We start from the raw sequence: 20706 nt of genomic DNA, 5'->3' as shown, positions 1-20706 counted from the left end.
AAGCAAAAATCTCCTGCTTATGCTACTCTTTTAGAAGACTTTGATAGGTGAAACTTCTAAAATACAAGTGTGCTACAAATATGCATAGATCTATTTATATAGAGAGAGATACATGCCAACCTCACCATTTTGGGGAAGATCTATGAAAAAGGGGTTTTGCCCTTTTTCCCAAATGTAACAGATATGATAAAGATTCATATCCAGTCTAAATTCACATTTGTCTGGATATGTTCTGTACTAGCAGCTAATTGCACCATAATAAAATAAGGCTGAAAGGGACCTCAAAATGTCAAGTCCAGTCCCAAGTGCTGAGGCTGGATCAAGAAAACCCAGAGTGTTTGTCCAACCTATTCTTAAAACATCCATTGATGGGCAGTCTTTCTTGAATGTCCATTCCTCAATTTAAATACTCTAGTAGTTAGAAAGCATTTCCTACTATCTAACCTAAATCTCTTTTGCTGCAAATTAAGTGTGGTTTGTTGTTTAGATACACAAATTCCATTGTCACAATTAACCTAAGATTTAGAGGAAATCTGTCATGTTTATATTGCATAGATCTTAAGTATGATTTGATACTATACATTTTCATAGAATCATATAACACTAGAACCGGAAGGGACCTCGAGAGGTCATCAAAACCGGTCCCCTGCTCTCTCAGCAGGACCCAGTATTGTCTAGACCATCTCTGATAGATGTCTATCTAACCTACTCTTAAATATCTCTAGAGAGGGAGATTCCACAACCTCCCTAGACTGTTATTCCAGTGTTTAACCATCCTGATAGTTAGAAAGTTTTTCCTAATGTCTAGCCTAAACCTCCCTTGCTGCAGTCCATTGCTTCTTGTCCTATCCTTAGTGGCCAAGGAGAACAATTTTTCTCCCCCCTCCTTGTGACACCCTTTTAGATACCTGAAAATGGCTATTATGTCCCCTCTCAGTCTTCTCCTTTCCAAACTAAACAAGCTCAATTCTTTCAGTCTTCCTTCATAGGTCATGCTTTCTAGATCTTTAATCATTCTTGATGCTCTTCTCTGGATCTTCTCCAATTTCTCCACATCTTTCTTGAAATGTGGTGCCCAGAACTGGACACAATACTCCAATTGAGGCCTGACCAGTGCAGAGTAGAGCGGAAGAATGACTTCTTCTGTCTGCTCACAACACACCTGTTAATGTATCCCAGAATCATATTTGCTTTTTTTGCAACAGTGTCACACTGTTGACTCAAATTTAGCCTCGGGTCCACTATGACCCCTAGATACCTTTCTGCAGTACTCCTTCCTAGACAGTTGCTTCCCATTCTGTATGTATGAAACTGATTGTTCCTTCCTAAGTGGAGTACTTTGCATTTGTCCTTATTAAACTTCATCCTATTTATCTCAGACCATTTCTCCAGTTTGTCCAGATCATTTTGAATTATCATAGAATCATAGAACTGGAAGAGACCTCAGAAGGTCATCAAGTCCAGCCTCTGCTCTAGGCAGGACCAATTCCAACTAAATCAACCCGGCCAGGGCTTTGTCAAGCCAAGACTTAAACACCTCTAGGGATAGAGACTCCACTACTTCCCTAGGTAACCCATTCCAGTGCTTCACCACCCTCCTAGTGAAATAGTTTTCCCTAATATCCAACCTGGACCTCTCCCACCACAACTTGAGACCATTGCTCCTTGTTCTGCCATCTGTCACTACTGAGAACAGCCTCTCTCCATCCTCTTTGGAACCACCCTTCAAGGAAGTTGAAGGCTGCTATCAAATCCCCCCTCACTCTTCGCTTCTGCAGACTAAACAGACCCAAGTCCCTCAGCCTCTCCTCATAAGTCATATGCTCCAGCTCCCTAATCATTTTGGTTGCCCTCCGCTGGACCCTCTCCAATGCGTCCACATCCTTTTTGTAGTAGGGGGCCCAGAACTGGACACAATACTCCAGATGCGGCCTCACCAAAGCCGAATAAAGGGGAATGATGACATCTCTGGATCTGCTGGCAATGCTCCTCTTAATGCAACCTAATATGCCATTAGCCTTCTTGGCTACAAGGGCATACTGTTGACTCATATCTAGCTTCTCATTCACTGTAACCCCCAGGTCCTTTTCTGCAGAACTACTACTTAACTGGTTGGTCCCCAGCTTGTAACTATGCTTGGGATTCTTCCGTCCCAAGTGCAGGACTCTACACTTGTCCTTGTTGAACCTCATCAGATTTCTTGTGGCCCAATCTTCCAATTTGTCTAAGTCATTCTGTACCCTATCTCTACCCTTAAGCGTATCTACCTCTCTCCCCAGCTTAGTGTCATCCGCAAACTTGCTGAGGGTGCAATCTATCCCCTCAGCCAGATCATTAATAAAGATATTGAACAAAACCGGTCCTAGAACCGAACCTTGGGGCACTCCGCTAGAAACCGACTGCCATCCTGACATCGAGCCATTGATCACTACCCGCTGGGCCCGGCCTTCTAGCCATCTTTCTATCCATCTTACCGTCCTTTTATCCAATCCACAATCCCTTAACTTGCTGGCAAGAATATTGTGGGAGACCGTATCAAAAGCCTTGCTAAAGTCAAGATATATAACATCCACTGACTTCCCCATGTCCACCGAGCCAGTTACCTCATCATAGAAGCTAATGAGATTGGTCAGGCACGACTTGCTCTTTGTGAATCCATGCTGACTATTCCTAATCACTTTCCTCTCATCCAAGTGCCTCAATATGGATTCCTTAAGGATCCCTTCCATGATTTTTCCAGGAACCGAGGTAAGACTGACCGGCCTATAGTTCCCTGGATCATCCTTCTTTCCTTTTTTGAAGATGGGCACTACATTTGCCTTTTTCCAGTCATCCGGGATTTCTCCCAATCTCCACGACTTTTCAAAGATAATAGCCAAAGGCTCTACAATGACATTTGCCAACTCCCTCAGTATCCTCGAATGCACTAAGTCCGGACCCATGGATTTATGTACGTTTAGCTTTTCTAAATAGTTCCTAACCTGTTCTTTACCCACCACGGGCTGTCCATCTTCATCCCATCTTGCGTCACTTGGCGCAGAAGTCCAGGAGCCGACCTTGTCCGTGAATACAGAGGCAAAGAAAGCATTGAGTACTTCAGCTTTCCCCACATCATCTGTCACTAGGTTACCTCCTTCATCCATTAGGGGCCGCACACCCTCTCTGATCACCTTCTTCTTGTTAACATGCCTGTAGAAACCTTTCTTGTTATCCTTCACATCCTTAGCCAGTCGCAATTCCATTTGCGCTTTCACCTTCCTGATAACCCCCCGGCATTCTCGAGCTATACCTTTAAACTCCTCCCTGGTCATTTGTCCAAGTTTCCACTCTTTGTAAGCTTCCTTTTTGTGCTTAAGTTCACCAAGGATTTCCCCTGTAAGCCAGTCCGGTCTCCTACCATGTTTGCCTCTCTTGCTACGCATCGGGATGGTTTCTTTCTGTGCTTTCAATAAGGCTTCTTTAAAATACTGCCAGCTGTCCTGGACTCCTTTCCCCTTCATGTTAACATCCCAGGGGATTCTGCCCATCAGATCTCGGAGGGAGTCAAAATCTGCTTTTTTGAAGTCCAAGGTGTGTATTTTACTACTCTCTTTTCTTCCTTTGGTCAGGATCCTGAAATCTACCATCTCATGATCACTGCTTCCCAGGTTGTCACCCACTTCCACTTCCCCTATTAGTTCCTCCCTGTTTGTGAGCAGAAGGTCAAGCTGCGCACGGCCTCTGGTCGGATCCTTCAGCACCTGTGTCAAGAAGTTATCCCCAACATTCTCCAAAAACTTCCTGGATTGCCTGTGTACTGCCGTATAGGTTTCTCAGCAGATGTCAGGGTGATTAAAGTCCCCCACGAGAACCAGGGCCTGTGATCTGGAAGCTTCGCTCAGTTGTCCGAAGAAAGCCTCATCTACCTCATCCACCTGATTCGGTGGCCTGTAGCAAACACCAACCACAACATCAATGCTGTTGTTTGCTACTCTAAACTGAACCCATAGACTCTCAACAGGTTTTTCTCCCTCTTTATACTGGAGTTCAGAGCAATCGTAATGCTCTCTTACATATAGTGCAACTCCTCCTGCTTTTCTCCCCTGCCTGTTGTTCCTGAATAGTCTATATCCTTCCATGACAGCGCTCCAGTCATGTGAGTCATCCCACCAAGTCTCTGTTATCCCAATTAAATCATATTTCTTGGTCTGGGCCAAGGCCTCCAGTTCTTCCTGTTTGTTCCTGTTTGGAGGATTATGACTCTATCCTCCAAAGCAATTTCAACTCCTCCCAGCTTGGTATCATTTGCAAACTTAATAAGCGTACTCTCTATGCCAATACCTAAATTGTTGATGAGATATTGAACAGAACCGGTCCCAAAACAGATGCCCGTGGAACCCCACTTGTTATGCCCTTCCAGCAGGATTGTGAACCGTTAATAACTACTCTCTGAGAACAGTTATCCAGCTAGTTATGCACCCACCTTAGAGTAACGCCATCTAAGTTGTATTTGCCTAATTTATTTATAAGAAGATCGTGCAAGACTATATCAAATGCCTTACTAAAGTCTAGGTATACCATGTCCACCATTTCTCCCTTATCTACAAGACTCATTATCCTATCAAAGACGACTATCAAATTGGTTTGACATGATCTGTTCTTTACAAATCCATGCTGGCTGTTACCTATCACCCTATTATCTTCCAGGTGATATCTTCTTCTTATCTTCATGTTCTATCACATTATTAATCCATGGATTAAAGGTCCCAAACAGAATAAGATGACAGAAAAGATAGAGATGTAATGTTTTGTCATGCCAATACAGTCAAAACACTCAATTTAGGATTTATCATCATCTTTAACTCAGTGTGATTGTATGTAAGTACTGAATGAGTTAGTCAACAAAGTGAGGTCTTCTTTCTATGAAATATATTCTTATATCTATTTACTAAGATTTAAATTTGTAAAAAATGAGGACATGCTGTCCTCATATATGGCACAATTAATCAGGATTAACATGCACATTACATATTAATGTTTTATAGAGCATCCTCATCCTAAAGGGACACACTGGGCCAAGTTCACTGCAAGTGTAAGTGGATAGAGTTCCACTGTCCAGCACTGCTTCACCCAGCCATGAATACCATTTGCAGAAAGGATTGGTACTAGATTCTCTACTGATACCCTGCATGCAAATACTCCAGATAAATTCCAGTATCATGAAACTAAAAAGCAGTATTGCAAAACACTCAGGGCCTAATGTGTCAGATGAGGGTGGATATAGAAAACGAGCCTCCCATTGCTCCGTTGGTTTCCCTGAAAGCAGAGGAAGACATCCACAGTTCCAAATATGTTATGGAACTGAGAAAGAATTTCTAGTGTCTCTCTTCCTCCTTTCATATCACGTTTGTTGGGAAGAGCACAGTCTATAAAGTGCATAATTTACAGTGAAGTACAACCTCTCAGTATAAGACTTTGAGACCCTTCTTGTCGAGTGATACTCTATTTGTGGATTTAGCCCCACAGAAAAATGTGAGAATGAAAAAGAGGAAGGTGTGTTGATGGATCAGCCTAAAGCTGGCTTTCTAACATTTGTGTGTACAGCTCATGCACACAGTGCAGTATGCCCTAAAGCCAACAATACTGCTTTAACAAAGAGATCAAGGACTTTATGGGTTATGCATTTATTGAAAGTTACTAAAACACTCATTGTATCATGTACTGTACCTGTGATTCTGTGCTGAAAAAAGTCTTGTGGGAACTCCTCACTGTGTCAAGAGGATAATTATTATTTACTGATGTAAGCAGGGGCTGAACTGCTGCTTGCTATCAGCCAGCTAAAAGGAGGTGTGGGTGAGCCCACTACAATTGTTTAGCTCTGCAACGTAATTAACTGTTAACTGTTGATATGTAAATACAGCTCAGGAGAGAATACGAGGTGTGGCTATGTAAATCCCATTCAGCCAGGGCTGGTGGAGGGTCAGTGTTGGAATGGAATGTGGAGAATTATAAATAATTTGGGACTATTGTGGGGGGTCACTAATCATGCTACCCATAAATGTGGGAACTGTAAAACATGCCACCAGTGCTTGCAGGAGAGACACCACCATCATGGTAAGAGGTCTCAGAAGAACAAGCCTCCCCCTTTCCAGAGTTGAGTGAACTGAGCTGGGGGGAAGGGTTAAAGGGCTTGAGTCAACCTGCTTCACATACCCGCCAGGTGTGAGCTATAAGACTGGCCCAGCCTGCCCCTTTCCCCCTGAGGAGTCTTTTCTTTTGGTAGTCCAGTAGAAGCTGGATTCCTTTGCCAGTCCAGCTGGTGGCTAGCGAGTTGAAATCATGGAGATCTGAAATCACTGGTTTGGCTGAGAGCCAGACCCATTGCAGCCAGTGGAGTGGCGGTGACCAGCAGAGTGGTTGGTGGGAATCACTGGCTGGTGGCGTAACATGGTGTGGAGCAGCGGCAGGCTAGGAGCAACGACCAGTGGCATGGAGCAGCAACCTTGGTGTGGCACGGTGACCAGCGTGGCGTGGAGGGGTGGCAGCAGGCGAGGAGCGGCGGCAGGTGAGGAGCGGCGGCAGGCGACCAGCGGAGCGTCCGGTGGCGTGGGATGAGACAGCTGGTGGAGCATGGTGGAGTGTCGTAAGGTGCCCCCTATCTATCCTGCCACCCCCATTTCTACCCAAGTTGGGAGGTGAAACCCTGCAGGTGAACTTTGGGACTCTGGGTGGCACAGACCAGGGACAGAGACTCTTGGGGTGTTGGACTCTTTGGACTTCAGGTGATTCTTGGCTGGGGGGCGGGCTTAGCTCATGTTTGGGCTATGAACTCTGTTTGTGGTGTTTCTCCCAAGTTAATGCCGTATGACTTCTCTCTCTGTTTCATTAAATGTTTCTTTCCTACACTCAGACTCAGTGCTTGCGAGTGGGGAAGCATTGCCTCTCAGAGGCACCCAGGGGTGTGTGAATTTCCCAGATCACTGGGTGGGGGCTCAAGCCAGTTCTGTGAGAGATAGACCCCAATATATTGAACCCAGCCCTGGTTACTGCCAGGCCTACCCAGCAGAAGGGTTACACTATGAAAATAAACAAGAGTGTTTTGAGTGTTAATTATGTATTCCTAGGGATCCTCATTAACTCCAAAATTGCTCACACATTGAATTACAGAATATCAGATAATATTTTAGAATAACAACAATTATTTCTTATCTTTAAATGTTTTATATCTGAATTGCATTCTTGGGCTTGATGTTGTTTCAAAGTTTCAGGTCTTCTGGGTAATGTAAGACTTAGGCTATGTTTAGACTGCAGATACCTCTGGCATCCTGGAAAAGCTATGCCGTGTCCAAGGAATGCAACTGCTTTTTTTAAACAATTTTGGAAAAAGCGGACACGTTCTTTCGCCATCCCTGTAATCCCCATTGTATGAGGAAGAAGGGATGTGTCAAAAGAGGAGGTTTTTCTGAAATTTGGCCCCATGGAGAGTAATAGGTCCCTGAAAGGGGAAGCAATAGAAACTATGAATCACTCAGTTACTACAATAACATACAAATACTCAAAATAGGTAGATACACAATAGAATAGAAGAACAATATCTATTTTGCTACTTTAATTCCACTGAATTTTATTTCTAGTTAATTGAAAATAAATACATCTGTACAAAAAGAAATATGCTTGGGCCTGCTGGATTATGCAGATAAGTCATTCAGAGGTTGCTGGAATGTAACGTATCTGCAGATGGATTGAAATTCTACTGTAGTCGATTATCAGTTTGTCAAGTGCTGGCAAACATTTTTGCTAAAACATGATAATATGCCAGCAAGACATGATTTGTTTTAGTGTACTTTCCTTTTTTTAAAAGTGAATCCTTCCTGCACAAATAAATTTCAACCTGCTTGGTTCATGCTGAAATGTGTCTTCAATTTTAGTAGGAGGGAGCATCTGCCCCTATTTCAGTTCTCCAGGAAATATCCAGGGACTCCCACCATAATATCTATAGAGTTAAATTATTCTGTCCATTATATCCATTGAACCCTGTTCATATTCATGGGGTAATGGAAGTGAGGGTAGATTTTTCTAATGTAAGTTGCTAGTGTTGACAGTTACTGCTGCCAGGAGCTGTGTCTTATTACTGAAGCACTGGGCAGACTTTATTAGGAGATTGTGCCTTCTGCTTGCTTAGAATCTGTCACTTGAAGATTTGGGAAGGTCAGCTAGAGACTTTTCCAGAAGGGATGTGACTTGCTCTTGCTAAAATAGTCTGGTACTGCAGTTAAAGTTAATAAGAGACAAACACAAACCTAATGGCTAGCTATGAAAAGTGCTTATGTGCTATTCCCCAGTGTTATAAATTCATCCCATGCAGGAATAATGAGCTTTCCCTCATTTTCTGTAGACTAGGTCCTTGCAGACATAGTCTGAGGAATACTTACTTGTAATAACAGCATTTTCCTCACAAATACCCACTTACGATTCATCCAAGAAAAGAGCAACCCAAAAAGTAAGAAAACTTCCCCTAGCAAACTATTAAACATAGAAATGTTGCTTTAGGGCCACACACTCCCTCCCTCCATTCCACTACAGAGGAGTACCTGGCTCCACAAAAGAAGGGTGTTATTTCAGTGGCATGCTTCTCTTATTTATTACCTGTGGATACCAGTATTTGGTCCTCTATTAAATGAGTTTCATAGATTCAGCTATGTCCTCAGTGGCTGTTTGCTCACAGCAGAAAAGCCTCCGCATGTTTGAACACAGTTGGCAGTTTCAGCCCATTATTGAAATAGCAAGTGTTTTGCAAGCCAACACCAGGGTATTGACAGAGCTGCATATGATAGTCCTCTGACTTACATAAGCATCACACACAGAGATTTTTCTCCTTTAAAATTTATGAATTATTGAGCTGTTTCAATGCTTGAAGCCCATGTAGATAATTTCCCCCACTCCTAAATGAAAAATAAAAATTAAAAATAGTTAAGTAAATATATCCACTTTGCTTTGAAGTGGAATAGAAAGTGGAAAGACTCAGCTAATCAAATACTTCTACACTGGTCAAAATTTGCAGCTTTGCAGAGCATCCTGCAAGCCTTATTGGTATTATTCTTTAAAGCCTTAGGGACCTGATCCTGTATTTCTTTATTAAATTCACACAGAATTTAATGAGAGGGATTAAGGAATGTGAGATAAGGCCTTAAATAACTAGTCAATTTAGATTCTAATCTTGCAAACACTTACACTTGAGCTCAGCTTGAAACCCCGTGAGCAGACCGACTATAACCAGTGTACATAGGTCTTGGCAAGTTTGAGCCTTATTATGTTTTAAAACAAAACAAATGAAAATCCTCCATTGCTACCTACAACTTCATGGTTGTCACAGTGCTACACACCATGATTACTCAGGACTTTACTAAGTTAGATAATCAGTTGTTAGGACCCATATCCATCTACTCTGAAAGCACAGCACTTTATCTTGTTAGTAATATGGGGTGTATGGCACAGGTAAGCAGTTTTGATTGCAGCTACTGAAGTAGCATGAAATTGTTCTTTCTTTCTCTCTTGTACACATGTACACACAGGTTTTCTCTTTATCCAGTCCTTAGCAGCATATTTAGAACTAATTTAAAAACGTATGCCATGCTCTCTGCCCCCCCCCCGTCTTATATATATAAATATATATATTGTCTGAAAGTCTGTTTGTTCAAGAACTCCTCCTAAACGGTAAGAGCTACGTCCACAAAATTTGCCACCTTCTTTTTCTCCTACCTTAAAATAAGGTCAGGATTTGGTTATGCAAGGACAATCAGAAGCCCCAAATAAGGGACAGTTCTTCTTTGAGTGCTTGCTCATGTCTGTTCCACTTAGGTGTGTGCATACTGCGTGCACAGATTGCTGGAGAGTTTTCCCTTAGACTAGAGGTACCCATTGGGTTAGCTGGGAAGCCCTCTGGGGTGGCGCTGCTATATCGGTGCATATGTATCCCTATTGGCCCTCCACTCTTTCAGTTCCTTCTTACCGACCATGAAGGTCATTGGAGCTCCCTTCTCACTTGCCTTCAAGCGTGATCTCAGCAGCGATATTCATAGCATTCTAAGTAGTTAGCACCTTGTTAAACCGTTTTGTTTCTTATTCAAGTTACTTTCCATGTTAGATAGAGTTAGAAAAGTTGTTGGGGTTGGGGCTCGCCTGTTGCGTCCCCTTCTTGCCCGAGCCATGGGACATTATATACTACAGGTACCTGGCTTAGAGCTGCCAACTTTCCCAACCAGACAAATACCATCATTTCAGTTGTGACGATGGGCAGTAGTAGAATTATACTCTTTTTAGTAAGTAAAAAGCTCATAATTAAGACTATACAGGCTACACATAAAGGACATTTCCTTCTGTCTATACCATGGAACATTTGCAGTCATACTGGAATGGTTACAGTGAAAGTTCTGGGAAGGTTTAAAACCAGCTCACCTCTTTTAGATTTTTTCAGTGGAAAAACTAAAGGAAACACTTGAAGTAACATTTTCCTCCCTCTAACAAACTCTTCAAATTTTCTTGGAATATGAACACACAATAATTATGGGACAGATTTTGAAACTCTTATGATGTCACTGGGATTACTACAAGAGAATGATTTTCTCCTCATCCTAGGAATAACAGAATCTGACCCTGTAATAGTAACCACATTTGAATGCCAATGTTATGAATCAAAATTATAATGTGAACTATGTACTCTATATATTATTGGGAGATTTGGAAATCCTGAGCATTCTTTGGTGAGCATGCTTTGGTAAGCAAGGGTTTTTCAATCAATATGAAGATGAGCATAATTCTTTCTCCTCTGATATGTGATTTATTTAGGTCAGTTTTTTGCTGTCAGTTAAACAAGTATATATCCAGAATAATTCCACTGACTTCGAAAGAGTTACTCTGGATTTAAGGCAGTATAACGGAGCACAATTTAGCCTATAGTGTGTTACATTTTTCACACAGGTAATCTATCCTGCTTAGATACAAGCCAGTCAAAAATGTCCCTTCAGTAAAACAGGAATTTGGAAAAGATCTGCAAATAATTCTCATAATTAGTTGTCAGAAATCACTTAGCCTGGGTCTACTCTACAAAGAAAAGTTGAAAAAAGTTATGCAGACTGAGAACCGCAATTTGCATATCTTTTCCCGCTTTTCTTTTGAAAGAGGCTTTTCTGAAATTTGGCCTGTCTACACTGTACCAAATTTTAGAAAAACCTCCTCTTTCAACACATCCCTTCTTCCTCGTACAATGAGGATTACATGGATGGCAAAAGAATGCATCCACTTGTTTGGAATTGTTCCGAAAAAGTGGACATGTTCCTTGGATACTGCAAAGCTTTTTTGGGATACCCCTGGTATCCCAGAAAAGCTCTGCAGTCTAGACATAGCGTAGTCAACAATACAATATAAATGAAAGAGAAGAATCACTATAATCAGCTGGTTTACACATGCATCTGGTGTATAAGAGCATCCAATTGTAATTCAAACCAGTTTTTACTTAGTTAATTATACTTCATAGGCTGAATTCAGTCTAATTTAGAAGAGAAGCATCAAATGAACAGTATATACTTCCACACACGAAAGATGAAGGTTTCTTACCTAGCATGCAAACACATTTGGCATTCTGTTCAGGACTATCAAATGAGATTTCTCCACACCTCTGAAAGAAAAAGAGGAACATATTTAATGTGGCAGTGTTTCTTAAACTTATTTTCTACTTTCTTTATTCCCATCAGCGCTGATAAAACACAGATCCATAACTCAAGGGCAGATGGCATGGTCAGAAGGTTTTCTGATAGCCCACATTTTAGGATGAGAAAAGAATCTGCTTCTATTAAGTAAAGTAATTCATACATCTCATTTTCCTGCTGTAAACATAGTACTAATTGGATATTTGCAGGGAGAACAGAAAGCAGAACTGGGTAGAAAACTAATTTGTGAATTGGTTAGTTCAATGTATTTCAATTTCAAGTTGTGGTATGAAATATAGATTAGAGGCTAGGTGAATTGGCATTCATGGAACTCCTGTCTGGAGTCTCAGCCTAAAATGCACTAATCATAAGACTTTGCAGATCCATTCCTACTGACAAGCATTGTCACAAAGCCAGAAGGATATGGCTACGGGATGGTGCAAAACCAAACAAAGTAAAAAAGCAATGCCTTCCCTGCTGTGCACAAAGAGGTAACAGAGAAAGTGATCTTAACATCTCATTTCTTGGGAAGGCATGAGTCAGAGAAGGAAACTTCAACTGCCTTGGATAAATATTGATATTTTGCTACTGCTCTGATTTTAACCCATTGTATAGTTTATTTAAAATTGGTTAATGGATAGGGGAACTCTTAACCATACAAGAATTTCAGAGGGGATAGCCGTGTTAGTCTGTAACTGGAAAAATTTAAAAAACAACAAATAGTCTTGCAGCACTGTAAAGATGAACAAAAAATGTGGATGATGTCATGAGCTTTCATGAACACAACCCACTTGAAAAGGTGGGTTGTGCCCACAAAAGCTGATGATACCATCTACATTTTTTGTTAGTTTTTAAGGTGCTGAAAGACTATTTGTTGTTTTTTAAGTTTTTCCATACAAGAATTTGACAGGCCTTGTCAAAGTCTTTTTTAAAATAATACATTGGTAGACAGAATATAAGAGGAGTAAATTTAAACAAGAGGTAGAAACAGTTTTAAAAGAGACCAAAGATTCTGTATCTGCTAGCAAAACCTACAGGAATTCTTTAGTTGTGTTGAACATAAGTGCTAAACAAAGGAACAGCTCTAGTAAACAGCTTGTTACTATACATTCATTTATATTCTGAGAAACCAAGAACACATGTATAGCTCAGACTGCAACATATATGGGTAAAGAATGTGTTTGTATACCACAATTAAATTACAGCACTATATATGTAAGTTTCATTATTAATGAATAATCCACTCAGATGCATAGTTTTCATGAAACATATTGCGTGCAATAAAGTTTATATTTTTAAGGTTCTATTTATACTTTCATATTTCATTCATTCTTTTATTTAGGAGGAAACTGTTTTTCATATTCCTGAGAGCACAATTTATAGCAGTTTAATGTGAAAAAGACAACTTTTTGTCCTATGACTACAAGATGGTTAATGGGCCACTTTATCTTGAATGGTGTCTTAGGATATGTGTTAACTACTGACTCTGAACTGTTCAATCTTGTATTTAGCTGTGACACTCTGATGCCCTGCCTACACTAAACTTACATCAACATAACTACATTGTGATGATGTGTGAAAAATCCACACTCCTGAGCAACACCGTTACACTGACTTAATACCCATTTCAGTCAATACTATATTAATGGGAGGGCTTCTCCCCTCAACATAACTAATGCTTCTCATGGAGGTGGCTTAACTACGCTGGTGGAAGATCTCTTGTCAGCATAGTAGGATCTGCACTGAAGTGCTACAGCAGTGTAGCTGCAATACGCATAGATCTATCATGACCACCTTTCCCAGACCTGCCAAGGAGCTCTGTGTAGCTCGAAAGCTTGTCTCTCTCTCACCAGTGGAAGTTGGTCCAATTAAAGACATTACTTCTCCTATCTAGTCTTTCTAAATTTTCAAATATAATACTTTGAGATAGTTTGTCTGTCTATTTGTTCAACAACTCTTCCAAAATGGTAAGAGCTAGGACCACCAAATTCAGTATACAGCCTCCTCTTCTCATTAATTAAAGCAAGGTAAGGTTTTGGTTGTGCTAGGAAAATGGGATGTACCTGGAATGGGATTGCATCTCATAATACCATACAGAGAACAGAATAATTAGGCAGGTAAAAGGGCCTGTGGGGTGGGGGGGGCACCCCCTCATCTGGGACCACTCCAGTCCCAAGCCCCCCACAACCCAAACATCCTTTAGGGAGGGCACAGGAGGCTGATGTTCCCCCCAAATTCATATGGGGTCATTGCTGGCTGTTCCCTTTTGTCAGGGAGTGAGGGAACAGTGCCCAGTTTGCTGCATTCCTCATTCTGGCTGGGGAGCAAAGGGGGCAGATGAGCTGTGCACTTTACTTTTGCTCTTGACAAGGATAAGAAGGGGAAGAAAACGAACAACTCCAGTACGAATTTTCCTTTTTATCTTAAAAAAAAAATAAAAAAATAATAGAATTAAGGACCTGAGTAACACCAGGTAAATGTGCTCATAATGATATAAAGCAAAGTACATCTTTTACATATTTTTGAGTAGATAAGGGGAATTTATATCTTTCCTTACCCTAATCATTATAAGGCATATTATAGATAATATATCATATTTAAAACAATTTACCAATAATAAAGAGAGTTATGAAAAATAATTAATCCTCATAACAACTCTGTTTAAAATGTGTGTTATTATCAGAATCAGGAATGCCTGGTCTTGTTCGGAGACAAATTTCAATATGCTCTCTCATCCTTTGCATGGATAACCATATTATTTTAACTTGAGACTGGTAAAAGTTTATAGTGCTGTGAATACACTAGTGCATTTTACGTGTCTGATTCAAACCAATGGAAAAACTCCCATCACTGTCATTAGTGGTTGGACTGGGCCCTAATAAATAAATAGGTCCCATTCCATGCCACTGAATTCTGAGTCTGGTCCATAGTCTTAACTATGGGCAAAATTAAGAATTAAACCAAAAGCCAGTCGCGAATATTATAGAAGCAACAGTGCACAATGTAACCCCATTCACCAGATTTTGTTGTTCTAAATATTTTACACTCTGTTGTATCAATGCTCCTGGAAGAATAGCACAGAGCATATAATAAAGCAAAAGTCCCCATCACAGAGAAGTTTTGGCAAGCCTCTTAAAGTATTTCTTCTCCTCCTGCTTTGTTTCCAATTTAATTTCCTTTAACCTTTTCAGTACTTGTATCATTTTTTCTTCTGTAAAGTGAAGTGATTCGTACTTTCTCTTAAAATACATTTTATTACTTCATAGTGACAGTTATAGTAAGAATCTAAAACTAGAAAACTTCAGGTAAAAAGTAAACAAGGCTTAAGATGATACAATAGAACATCATCATAATTAGACTAAACATTTAGGACCTGCCATTTTTACACTCTCCTTCACCTCCCTCACACCAAAATAAATACAAACAAACAAACAAAAGCTCCACTCCCACACACAACCACTTCATATATAAAAGCATCTAAAAAGAGCAACCTGATGCCCTATATTAACTCTCTCTAGCATCTAGTCCTATCCGCCTCAAAGACTGCAAAAGATAGCACCAGTATTTCAAGTAAATTATAGGAAATTCCCACACTAGTTCACCCACACCAGACCTCAACATTTTCTTCCTGTTCTTTATGGGAATATCATAGTAGCTTGGCCCAACCTAGCTGAGACTCTTCTGGGTTTCTTCAAATTATCCCTATTCTTTATGCAGTCCCAGGTCTGGTATGGGGCCATATCCCCCAGGACTCCCTCTGTGGAAATTTCCACTGGGCCATTAAAAGAGTTCAGTTCCTCTTTTAGGATGCAAAGTCCAGGGCACTTTCCCAGTGACTGGGCCTACCCTCTACTCTGTGTCCCAGCTCAGGGAAAACTTTCAAAAGTCATTAATTCTTTTCTCATCTATTTTTGCCATAGGTTTTCCCAAAAGTTGTTTACTAATCTAATGAATATGCTTATTTTTGTCTACTGCTAGTAGAAGAGTAGCAAGTTGTGATATTGGAAAATTGTGATATGGAAAATTGAAAAAATATTCAGCAAAGTTGAAAAATTTTATTTTGGGGGAAACTGCTACTTTCCATCCAAACCCATTCTGATACAATTTGCTGAATGCACTGACCCCCTTGGGACATTGTTATTTAAGTTATGTTTCTGGAAACAAAGGGTGAAATCTTGACACCCCCCCATTTAACACAGTGGGTATGTCTACACTACAGAGGAAGATTGAAGCTGCCACTGTCGATCTTCCAGGCTTTGAATTAGCGGTCTAGTTAAGACAGCTAATTCGAACTTAGAGAGGCGCTCAGGTTGATACCAATAACCTTGCTTTCATGAGGAGTAAGGGAAGTCAGAGGGAGAATGTTTTCCCTTCCACTTCCTGCTGTGCAGATAACGCCAAAAGCTGAGTTAAAGTACTTCTACTTCAGCTATGCAATTAACATATCTGAAGTTGTGTATCTCAATTCAACTTTGTCCCGTAGTGTAGACATACCCAGTAAGGGCATGTCTACACTTAAAGGGCAGCAGCATCTGGTGTAGATACTCTATGCTCGTGGAAGAGAGCTTTCCCTTCTGCATAGTAAATCCATTTCTGCAATCAGCAGAAGCTCTGCCAGCCACATATGCTCTTCCATTGACATAGTGTTGTGTACCTGAAAGCTTATGTATATGTAACTTTTTTTGCTCGCAGGGTGGTTTAATCCCACCCCAAGAGGCATAAATTATGCTGATGTAGGCTGTAGTATAGACACAGCCTGAGAGTTTTCCCATTAATTACTGCTAAAGCCAGAATTTCACAAGACTATATGCAAATCACAGGAAAGAGATGAGTTTTGGACACCACATTTTTCAGGCAACAGCATGGAGACTCTACCTATTCACAAGGATACATGTAAAGAACTGGACAATGTCCAATATGGCTGCTGTAAACTTTCATAGTTCCATTAAAGCTAATGGAATTACATCAATTTACACAAAAGTTGAAGGCCATAACTGAGTACTAAAGGTATTTGGTTTTGAGAATTTTTGCTTCTTTTTTCTTCAGCCTCCCAGACTTACAGGTTTGACTTCTTTATATGGTCTGGACTTCTTTAGTCCGGCACTATCTGTGGTCTGGTGTCCCCAAGGGTGCTTCCAGGCTGGAGCACTCATGGGGAAAAGCTCCCTCGCCCCTCAGCAACTCCTCTCCTGTCCTCCCTGAACTTCTGATGTGCCACAAGAACAGGAAGGGAAGAAGGAGGAAGGACCAGAAGCGGGGACAGGAGATGCTCGGGGGAAGAGATGGGATGGCTGCAGAGCCCAGGGGCCAGATACTAGGAATGCAGCCCTGTAGCCGATGGTGGTGGTTGGGAGCATAGCCTGGCTGCTATGGGAGCTCCAAGTGCTCCAACGGGACTATGCTCCTGGGACTCTGCATCTACCCTGCCTCTTTCCCTGAGTGCCCGCTCCAGGCTCTGCTTGGTGAATGCCAGCCCCTCTGCTACCACCAAAGCAGAGCCCGACAACCAATGGCCACAGAACTGCTGCTATTGACATTTCCCGGTCCCTGGTTCAGAACCAGTCAGGTGCCAGGCCAGGGAGGTACAACCTGTACTATTATGATATTCCATGCATATTGACAAACACAGTAAGCGGTTTGTCCTCAATAAGCTAAGTTTACTCAGTCATTTCCAAGAACTCATTTTTCTTGCCCTTTCCTTAGATAATATTTTCTGCTTCTAGCAAAAGCACAGGGAAATGGATAATGTAGAACAACATTATTTGGTTATAAATAATTTTCCTCACTTCACCATACTGCATATGCTTTCTCATTCTGACAGATTTATGGATAAAAATGCAGCATTTCCTGCAATTTTTACTAATGCATTTTGGTGCCAAAATAGAAAACTTCTATGGTCTACTGGAACATGGAACACTATGGGGGAATGAGACAGTCTCCGAAGCAATACGTGCTTCTTTTATTTTGTTTTCTCTTTTACAGAGGTTGTTTCTCATTTAAGCTTTCCTGGCAGTTTGCAGGAAATAAATAAAAGGGGGGAACCAAAGATTTCCATCTTTTAAAATATACAACCCTAGTCCTTTCCATTATAGAAATGCTATACTTTATCTACATGGTAGCATATGTACCTGCTGTTGCTTAAGTCTTTAACTGAAGTCATTTCTTTGGAAAAATAAATGAAAAATATAATGCTTTATTTCAATAATCATATATTTAAAATAAAGAAGAAAAATGAAGGCTGGAGTGAGAGTTTGGGGATGAGAAGGGGTAGGAGATGGATTACTTAGGGCATGGGGAGGGAGGTGCTGGCCATTGTCTTGGTGATGCAGCTGTCCTCAGTGGCCACTCTTAGGCTGTGTCCAGACTCAGCGGTTTTTTTCGGGAAAAGTAGCCTTTTCCCGAAAAAAACTTCCCCTGCGTCCAGACTCAAGCCGCGTTCTTTCGAAATTATTTCGAAAGAACGCGGCTTTTCTTTCGATGGCGGTAAACCTCGTTTCACGAGGAAGAACGCCTTCTTTCGAAAGTTCCTCTTTCGAAAGAAGGCGTTCTTCAATGTAAATAGGGCTTCCTCGAAAGAGAGCATCCAGACTCACTGGGTGCTCTCTTTCGAAAAAGCGGCTTGCTCTTTCGAAAGATCTGCCTGCAGTCTAGACGCGATCTTTCGAAAGAGGCTCTTTCGAAAGATGCTTTCGAAAGAGCCTCTTTCGAAAGAAGCCTGCAGTCTAGACATAGCCTTAGTATCACATCCCTCCTCTCTGTGCTCCTCCCATTCCATATTATGGAAAACAGTCTCATTTTCAGCGCTTCCCATTTTCCAGGCACAACCACACGCTGACCTTGGTTTAAGTTACAGTTAGGGGAAGCTGCATACCAAATTTGGTGGTCCTCGCTTTTGCAGTTTAGGAGGAGTTCTTGAACAAACGGACTCACAAATGCAGAGACGGACTTACAGACAGACACACTCAATAGCTAGATAAACACTTATATTGGTACCAGCAGTTCAGACATCTGTGAGGCTGTTAGTATATTAAAACAGCTATCTGAATAAAGGAAGTTGAAACTCCTAATTTGCTTTAAAAACAACTGCATTTTGTATAAATATATGAAAATAAAGGTTATAGCAATTTCATTAAGGGTCAGAGTTAGTGGTCTTCTATTACAGGTTCTCTTCAGTTATGTTCTTAAAATTGCCTGAAAATAGGAGTCTGAATGATATAAATATCTCATGATATTTAAAAATGATAAGCAAAAAAGTGAACAAGACATGAGTCAACATCAATGCTAAGAAAATACAGGAAGATAGGTATTGACAACCCTTTTGGTCCATATAATCCTGCATTCTGTTTCTGACAATGGCCAGGTACTTCTAAGGATGATGCAAGAAACCCTGAAGATATGGGGTGATCTTCCTCCTGTGAAAGTCTAGTCTTAATCCCTAGGACTATAATCCCTTTCAATACAATAAGATGTGATTATTTTAACTTTTCTTATTCTTATCTATGTAAATGTCAATGACACCCTTTCTGAATTCTTCGTCTCAATGACATCCAGTGGCAGTGAGTCTCACAGTTTAATTATAGTGATAGAAATGTAGCCGTGTTAGTCTGGTGTATCTGAAGCAAAATACAGGACTATGTAGCGCTTTAAAGACTAACAAGATGGTTTATTAGATGATGAGCTTTCTTGTATCCTTTGGTATATATGGCTGTGACTATTTTCTTCCACTATTTGATAAGAGGAAGTGGGTCTGGCCCACGAAAGCTCATCACCTATTAAACCATCTTGTTAGTCTTTAAAGTGCTACATAGTCCTGTATTTTGCTTCAGTTTAATTATACACTGTGTGACAGAGAGTCTCCTTTGATCAGTTTTGAATTTGACACTGTTCAGCTTTACATTGCAATGCTCAGAGTGGGGAACAAGACCCAGCCCCCTCAAGCACTAGAATACAATATTGTGAGGGGTGCTCACTTGCCAACATTTCTACATGCCTTGCCTTCCAGCCTCCAGAAGAGGCTGGTGGAGCAAGCAACCATTAGCCTTCCTATACAGAAGTCACAGTAAAGTTACAGACAAACATGGTATCCACAATATTTTTGGCACAAAGACAAACCTGCAGCCCTACACATTGCCTAAATGGGAATCGATATCTCATGGTAAAGGTCATAGGTCAAATCTTAAACATTACTGGGAATTAGAGGTCAGGTAGAGGGAACCATCCCTATCAGCAAAGCCCTCAAACATTCTATTTGATATTGCTAAGGCTAATATTACAGAATGAAGAAAATTACAGGCATGCCAGATTTAGTGTATGGGTTTTTTATTTTCCCTATGTGAGCATGATGCATAGTTATTTAATCAAACATGCAGATGACACATTAGCATCCAATTTTTTAATGACATAGCATCTTCTGGAGCACACTTGCTACAGAGCAGCAGGGCTGTATCTGGGCAATTTATTTTTTTGAGATGATGTTTTCTTTTTCAAGCTTTCCTTGTGAAAGAGCAGGCTTCACTCTGGCCAGGCAGTTAAATGTATTTATCTAACAACAGCTCATCATTCTATCAATCTCCAGCAAAAACCTGGCTATGCAATTGGTTCTGGTATTTACCATGCTGCAGACCCTCAGCCAGTCAAAATAGGAGACACAACCAAATGAGTAATTACATTAAATTGACCAAAAATTCCCAGAAAACCCATTGTTGCCAGAAGTCAGTTACTAGTCTGTGGGTTAACTATCCTGACGTGGCCCTTAAGGCAGTTCATTCCCTCAGAAATCTGTGATTTACTATGATTCAGGGTGGTTTGAAATGGATTGATGTTGTTGAAAAATGGACATCGCAGTTTTACGGCCTTGTTTTCTTTTTCAGTCAAGGAAAATGTGTTAGCACTTAATAGTGTGTGTGTGACTTCATTATCCAGATGCCAGCAGGATTGACACCATTGAGAATCTGTTAGCATTTCAATACTAATCTCCTATTTTTAGGTATTTATAGATTAGGCTCTATGAGGTGAAACTTGG

The 20706-nt window shown here is 40.8% G+C and overlaps 1 protein-coding gene across 2 annotated transcripts in view; it reads right to left on the bottom strand.

Moving 5' to 3' along the window:
* The window catches only part of PDE7B (phosphodiesterase 7B), a 262403-nt gene that overhangs the window by 171348 nt on the left and 70349 nt on the right, over window positions 1-20706 (bottom strand). For both annotated transcript variants that reach the window (XM_014573966.4, XM_075924239.2), the window contains exon 2: window positions 11593-11653. In XM_014573966.4, coding sequence (XP_014429452.1) covers window positions 11593-11609 — 17 coding nt within the window. In that variant the 5' untranslated portion in view covers window positions 11610-11653. The remainder of the gene's footprint in view (window positions 1-11592; window positions 11654-20706) is intronic.

This window comes from Pelodiscus sinensis, chromosome 3, assembly GCF_052426305.1.
Source record: "Pelodiscus sinensis isolate ZL-2025 chromosome 3, ASM5242630v1, whole genome shotgun sequence".
Taxonomy (NCBI): domain Eukaryota; kingdom Metazoa; phylum Chordata; order Testudines; family Trionychidae; genus Pelodiscus; species Pelodiscus sinensis.
Note: the sequence above shows the minus strand (reverse complement) of the source record. Positions and strands in the feature narration are given on the sequence as shown.